This window comes from Ochlerotatus camptorhynchus, unplaced genomic scaffold (genome assembly GCF_037179485.1).
Source record: "Ochlerotatus camptorhynchus isolate MF236.1 unplaced genomic scaffold, CSIRO-AGI_Acam_v1.1 ptg000503l, whole genome shotgun sequence".
In the NCBI taxonomy this organism is placed as follows: Eukaryota; Metazoa; Arthropoda; class Insecta; order Diptera; family Culicidae; genus Ochlerotatus; species Ochlerotatus camptorhynchus.
This window is the reverse complement of record NW_027040988.1, coordinates 7,638,371-7,645,612: the sequence shown is the minus strand read 5'-3', so window position 1 is coordinate 7,645,612 and position 7,242 is coordinate 7,638,371. Positions and strand designations below refer to the sequence as shown.

General features: G+C 37.4%; 1 protein-coding gene across 48 annotated transcripts in view; it reads right to left on the bottom strand.

Moving 5' to 3' along the window:
• Positions 1 to 354: 354 nt before the first annotated feature.
• Positions 355 to 7,242, bottom strand: part of shot (dystonin-like protein short stop) — a 483,119-nt gene continuing 476,231 nt past the window's right edge. For all 48 annotated transcript variants that reach the window (XM_065235656.1, XM_065235655.1, XM_065235657.1 and 45 more), the window contains one exon: positions 355 to 2,098. In XM_065235656.1, the coding sequence (XP_065091728.1) occupies positions 1,966 to 2,098 (133 nt within the window). In that variant the 3' untranslated portion in view covers positions 355 to 1,965. The remainder of the gene's footprint in view (positions 2,099 to 7,242) is intronic.

Genomic DNA, 7,242 nt, shown 5'->3' with positions numbered 1-7,242 from the left:
AGGAATCGGTATGAATTTCATCGATTTGCCTTATGAAAAATAATATTGACTAAACAAAATAAAACGAAGCAGACTGGAACCGAACCATGGACGTTGAGATTACGGGGTCTGTGTGTTGACCACTCGTCTTTCAACGCTAAGGAAAATGAAATGGTTAAAGGCGTATAAGACCTACCTCATGTTAGACAATCATTCATAAGTTTTTTCTTAAGAAATCCATATGTGTCGTTCATAAGTTGAGCCTTATGAAATTCTTATGTTTATTTGCCTCAGTGTATGACCAGTATGACGAAATGGCGAGCACGAGTTTTAAATCCTGCAATGGATCGTTCGGATCAATGCCATCCCTCTGACTTGTTGGATTATTCATTTTCGTTTATTATTTTTATGAGTTTTTTTTTCTTTCTTGTTACATTTTGAATCACATGTAGTAAAAGTTTAACTGCTATAGCTGAAAAATCGGTGAAGTTAATTTGTAAGCTAGTAGTAGTCTGTCTTATGCTTTTTTTTCCCTTTTCGTCTGTCATTATCCTAGGAATTATTCGTTTTTATGTGATATTTTTCTTCTTTTTTTCATTTTTGTATAAAAAACTATTTAAACTTCAATTACAAAAACAGCTTAGCATTTGCTCGCATTAGTTAATCAATTAATATTTGCATAATATTCCTAATAATATTGTGATCTTACGCAACTAAATGACTTTTTTTTGTAGTTAATGAATTAATAACTGCTTAAACGTGTGTGTTCCTTTTTTTTCTATTTCCTAGTATTATTTCGGCAATTATTCAGTATTTGAAAGCTTGAACCCAGTTGCTAGTTCATCTACATAGCAAACTCGAAAAATGTCATCAAATTCCGAACGAGATACTGTCACGCCAAAAAGATTCTTCGCTAGTAACTGTTCAAGCGAGAAGAAAACTGGCGATTTTACTTCACCCTTAGACGGCTACTATGAATCTTCATTCGAAAGAGCATCTCTCGTTGCATGGTAAAAAAAACATAATATTCACCCAGCGTGTCATCCATTCGATCTCTGGAAAAGGCTGGCGATCCTCTTTCCATCGAGCCAATAGTGCTTTTCAGCCAGGGTTGAAAAAAAAACGTGAAAACAAAAAAAAAATCTTACATGTTCTACATCTTGTATAAATAATAAATAAAAAAATACAAACAAAAACAACACTTTCTTTCCACACACAGCTCACCCATTCGATCCGATCATTTGAACACATGTTAATGTATATCCGCTCATTTTAGTGCCTTTCAAGGGGGTTGGAGAAATTGCAACCGGAGAACTGGCGATTTTCTTCGATGGCCATTCCTCCGATCCTCCCCGAAAAACACAATTTATAGTCCCCTATTCAACGTCCCGTTGTCAATCTCAATCGGATAATCCGTCCATTGGTTGCCGATAAAATTTCAATTTCAATTTCAAACTGAATACGGTAGGTACACTGCGCTAAATCAAACTGGACTTTTTTTTTTCTCGCAAGAATTAACTTTTTACATCTTTTATCCCGTTGCTACTCTAAAATATTTACATTTTGCTCTTCTTTTAGCTGCTTTTGTCTCAACTCTTTCTCCTTTCAGTAGGGGACTCTGCTATGCTCATTCTCACTCTCCTCTCTTTCACTGGTAGTTTGAACTGAAAAAGTAAATTTTCGCCCTCACAAACTTCCGAAAAGCCCTAATCATCATTGATTAGTATTGCAAATTTGTAATTCTCCTTGGCGAAGAATAAAAGCAAACCCTAATTGTACGTAAAGAAAAAAAAAACGAAAACAAGAAAATACTTTGAACTGATTAGTATGTGGCGACACACTTTTCTCCATCTTATTCTTCTTCTTCTTCAGCGTTAGACTTAATCCAGTTGCTGTTTCCTCTCTAGTGGTGGGGTTATTGGTTAGATTTTGTTTTTCGAGTTTCGTTCGTCGTCTTTTCCGCTTCTTTTTTTCTCGAGAGGGGTCTTAAAGTCTAAACGGGGCACGCTTCTCGGTCGAGGGGGTCGTTCCCCGGGAGCTTCGGCCCGGCGTTTGTGGTTCCACCGATGTCCGCCTGGGGGTCTGCATTCCGGACGGAGTGGACGTTCCGCTCGTTTTCCTGTCGGGGTAGACGGACGTAGAATGTTAGTCGAATGGTCAGGGTAAAATTGTAGCTTTGGGTGGATTAGATATTAAAACGGCACTACTAAAAACAAAATGATTACTATATAGGTACATACTTAAAGGAACGGAAAAACGCAGGAACAAACGACGTGCGTTGAGTCGAAAGCAATTATTAAATACCAAAGTTTAAACTAAACATTTATTCGGTGAAAAATTACAGGAAATCTGTGAAAAATCACCGAACTGTTTACCGAACGTTCAGCTGTTGAGATTTCGGTAAAATTTCACAGATTTCGGAAAATAATCTAAGTGTGTGGAATGGCACACGGGGCGTCCCTTAGCTCAGTCGGTGAAGGCGCAGATACAAAGCAAGATCATGCTGGAGGTGGCTGGGATCGGTTCCCGGTCCGGTCTAGGATTTTTTCAGGTTGGAAGATTTCTCGACTTCCCTGGGCATAGAGTATGATTGTACTTGCCACAAATTATAATAATGCAAAAATGGTACAGGCATCGAAAGCTCTCAATGAATAACTGTGTAAGTGCATCTAGAACACTAAGTTGAGAGCACGCAATTAGCTAAAATGCGATAAGCATTAAGCATAAAATGCGAATAAGAAGAAGAAGTTGGGATAATACAATACCGAAGGATTTTGGAATTTCGTTTCACTCAACCAATTGATCAGTTGTTGTGACTAAAGAGAGCAAGTTGCTCAACGCTCCAAATATGCAGACAACTTATTTATAGTTTATAGTTATGCACTGGTCAATGAGGGAAAAATGAGCACCCCATCCAGTTATAGTCGCTATATTCATAGTCTGGCGGATGGAATTCCGATCTATCAAAAAGCGGAACCAATTCAATATATTTTAGACCAACAATTGAAAAGATAGTATCAACTTCTATAAACAAAACGTTGATTATTATTTCCTCGCTAAAAGAATATAAATTAGCATCATCGGGTAGGGGGAACTTTCCACAACCTAAAGATTGTGTTAGTTTGTGTAGGCGAGCCTTGAGTCACAAGAAAACGGTTTCCGAAATTTTGTTCGCAACAACTGATGTGCTCTTTTCTGTTGTTAGTCGTGATTTTCTCGATTGGTTCCGCTATTTGACAGCTCAATTGGTTCCCGAGATTATATCCGCCAGACTATGAATATAGCGACTATACATCCAGTATGTCGATGTTGCCACAAAATTCTGCCAACTGCTCACCATTGTCGCTCATTACTCCGAGTCAGCGTTGCCAGAAGGTTTTAAAAAAATCGGCATTTATCGGTATTTACTATATTAATTTATTTTATATTTTTTTGCCGTTTTGTAAAGCGAAAATTGGACTATGATCGGAAAATTCTGGAAGAAAACTCCGGGGTATGTTTGAATTAGCTTCTGGAGAAAGCTGAAAACAACATCCAGAGAAAGAAGAAATAAGCTATCCTGGAGGAAATTTGAGGAAAGTTTTGAGAGAAGTCGGAAAAACATCCGCGGATCTTCCAAGAAATAAATTGAGAAACTTCTAGTGAAAATAAAAAAAAAAAACTTTCAGAAAAAAATCAGATTTCACATTCAAATTTGGGAAATAGGAAATACATTCCAGAAGTAGCCATTTTCAGGGGAAGTCAGAAGAAGCTCGGAAAAACCTTCCAATAGAAGTTAAAAAAAAACAGCGCAAAATTCCAGAACTAGACGAAAGAAATTTCTGGGAGATGTTTAATTGAACTTCCTGGAGAAGAGAGAACAAATTTCCTGGAGACGCTGGCAGGTAGATTGGAAAAAAAAATCTGGAGGAAGTCGGAAGCCTGAGCGCTAACGGAACAGTCGAAAGAAACAAGGACATAATTCCGGAAGAAAGAGCTCTTGGGGGATGTTCTAATGATCCAGAAAATTTTCCAAATGGTCATAAAACATCCCTGAAGACCCCGAAATGCCCTGAAGTTTTTGGAACATTCCTGAAATGTACTTTGGAATGTTACATATGTCCTCGAGCTGTTTTGGAGTACTCTGATCATCTTTGAAATACTTGGAACTTCCCTGATTATAATGAGACTACCGGAATATCTCTAATCAACTTTGAAGATCTCTAGACTTTCTTGAAGATTACGAAATTTCTTAAGCGCTCTCACAATTTTCTTGAATTTTTTGTACGAAGTTCTCTGATCTTCCCAATTTTTCTTATTTTTAAAAGTTATCGACACTGCCATTAATAAGCACGGAACTTCCCATAAAATGTTCTCACAATGTGCTAATGTTCGTGTAACTTCCCTTACGTTTCTTAAATTTGCATGAGCCCATCGGAACATTGCTGAAGTTTTCGGAAATTGCCTGAGTTTCTCATAACTCCTTTAAAATTTCAGCGATTTCCTTGAAATTTATTGATCTGATCTGATTGTCCTGATGTTCTCGGAGCTTCCTAAAGTTCTCTAAATTCTCCTGAAACTAATGGAACTGTCCCGAAAACCATTAAATTTTCCAGACGTTCTTTGGAATTGTAAAGTATCCAAATTATTTATGATGTTTCCTGGAGTTCGCTGGACCGGGTGTTAGAATTTTAACAGAAGTTATTGAAACATTCTTTAATTTATCGAAACTTACGTAAAAGTCTGGACTTTTCTGAAGTTAGTTAGTTTTCTTTATTACGGAGGCTTTCAGCCAGAGGCTGGTTCGCCTCCTTTTTAAAAGTTCCTGCAGCTAAGGTGGATCCGCAATCAAAATCTAGAAGCATCCCTGAAGTTCCGGGAAGAATCATTCGAGCGAAGGCTGAAGAAGCTTCCAAGGGAAGTCGACAGGAATCGTTAATAGAAAATTCCAGGGGAAAGTTGGAAGAAAATCCAGGATGTTAAATAATGTTTAAAAAGTATTTCTTGATTCCCCCGGAATTACCAGAAAGAGCCATCGACTGTTTATCGATTCATGGGTAGCCAAAAACGGTAGGGAAATTGAAACATTAATCGAAAGAGTATCCATAAAACATTTTTGAAGATGATTTTTTTTTTAGAATTTTAAAGACTTAGAAAATTGAGATATTCAAAAAGGTACAAGTCTCAAACAATTATTTTCTCCGAAATTCTGAGCGCAGGCAGGCAATAATCATTTTGATTATTTAAAAAATCGGTATAACACCCAAAAATCGGTATTCTGAGGAACCTTATCTGTATATCGGTATCTAGTTCGGAAATCGGTATAAATACCGATAAATCGGTATATCTGGCAACACTGACCCGAGTCCATGACACGCTTGTAGTCCGTATTCAAGCTGAACATTGTATTAGGTCCTAAGTAACATTGACAGATTCTCTTCGTCGACTTTCTCTTTGTATCCCCACGGCCATGTAAAGACATTCATATGTAATTCCCGCAGACAGATAGGTGAAATAAAGCTTGTATCTAGCATCTAATACGACAAACACAACAAGAAATGGTTATGTCCTCAAGTTATCAACGAAAGAGAAAGTCGACGAAGAGAATCGATCAATGTTACTTAGGACCTAATGCAATGTTCAGCTTGAATTGTTGTTATTCATACACTCTAAAAAATCTTCACGTCTGATTTACGTGAAATACCACGTAGCTGATCTGTATTTAGAAAATCTCAAATGTTACGTGACGTTAGGAGCTTTTACCTGAATTACACGTCATTTTCACTAAAAATGTTTGTGAAATCGACCGTATATTAACGTAAATAGATTTAGTGTGTTTAGAACTTTGAAATTTCCGCGAAACGAAATTTATGTGATTTTGAGACATGCAAAAAAAAATCCATGCTGCAAATATTGGACGGTAATTTGATTCTTTTACATTAATTAATTTATGATTATATGTGGCTAACTGTTCCTTTTTTATTTTTATACTTTTAGAAGGTAGCACCGGCATGTTGTGTTCGCTAATAATGTTAATATTTTTATAGAAATAGAAGATTTAAACATTTATACCTCATAATAATCAATAAGTCAATAATTTGCTATTTTATGAACAGATATAAGTAAAATCTTGTCCACTTACAATCCGGATACTTTATTTATTCTATAGCAGCGCCTCTAGTGCTCGGATTTAGAATGTTTAATGCGTTTTTTTTTCAGACTCATTTTCCGTAGCTTTGCGGAGCCGATATTTATCGTTTGGGTTACAAAACTACTTAAAACTAACGTTTTTTTCCTCTGTTCGGGACCAAACACTACTGCGACCAGTAAATTGATCTATTGTAGTATATCCCGTGTCCTTAGTTTAGTGCATGTCGTATTACTCCATCACTATTGAGAAATGATGAAGTATTCGTTTTTTTTTACAGTTGCCACTCTTGCATTTATCGCAAGAATCCGACTCTAATTGAAAGGTACCGCTATTTATAGCCTTCGGAGTGTTGAAACACCCTCCAAAGGCACGCCCCTTTGTCAGTCAACATTGGATTCCTTAGCAACAAAATTAAGGTATGACACCGATAATGACCATGCATCAGAACCCTAGTCTTAACCACTTCAAACTAGGGAACAACGAATAGAAGATTAGGAATCACATAGATGAAGACAACTAACTCATTTTTTTTCCTTGTTTCAAGATCATTCTCGGTAGACAAAGCCGAGTCTTGTCACTATCAAAAAGGCATAAAAAGTAACAAGGACTAAGATGTGTTCCTTGGATTACTGAAAAATCCTGTTCCCCTAGTTTGAAGTAGTCAGGACTAGTAATCGGTGGTAGATCTTACATCCCGTAACGTACCACGAAAAGATGATCTACCCACGTTACGGGGTAGTAAAGTAAGCGGGGGCCGTTAGTAAAGCGGGGGCCGTTAGTAAAGCGGGGGCCGATTGATCGGCTATCTCGAGGTACGGGGTAACAAATTGTAACAAACGGATGGCAGGGTAGGGATTGAGAACACAAGGTTTTTTAGAGCAATGTGCTCTTGATTTAGAACTAAGCGACATACTGGAGAAAAAGACAAACATGGGGGTACACCGATGAGGACCAAGCAACTTCAGAGAACACAAGATGACACTAACTACGTAATCCTCAGATCGATCCGTTTTAAAAACATATAAATTAAATGTGGATAACTCGGATCTAGCAACACAATGTAGGGTGCATGACCAAAGCACGTGGTCGATCTCGTGATAACCGTTACCACAAGCGCATAAATTGCTGCGTGC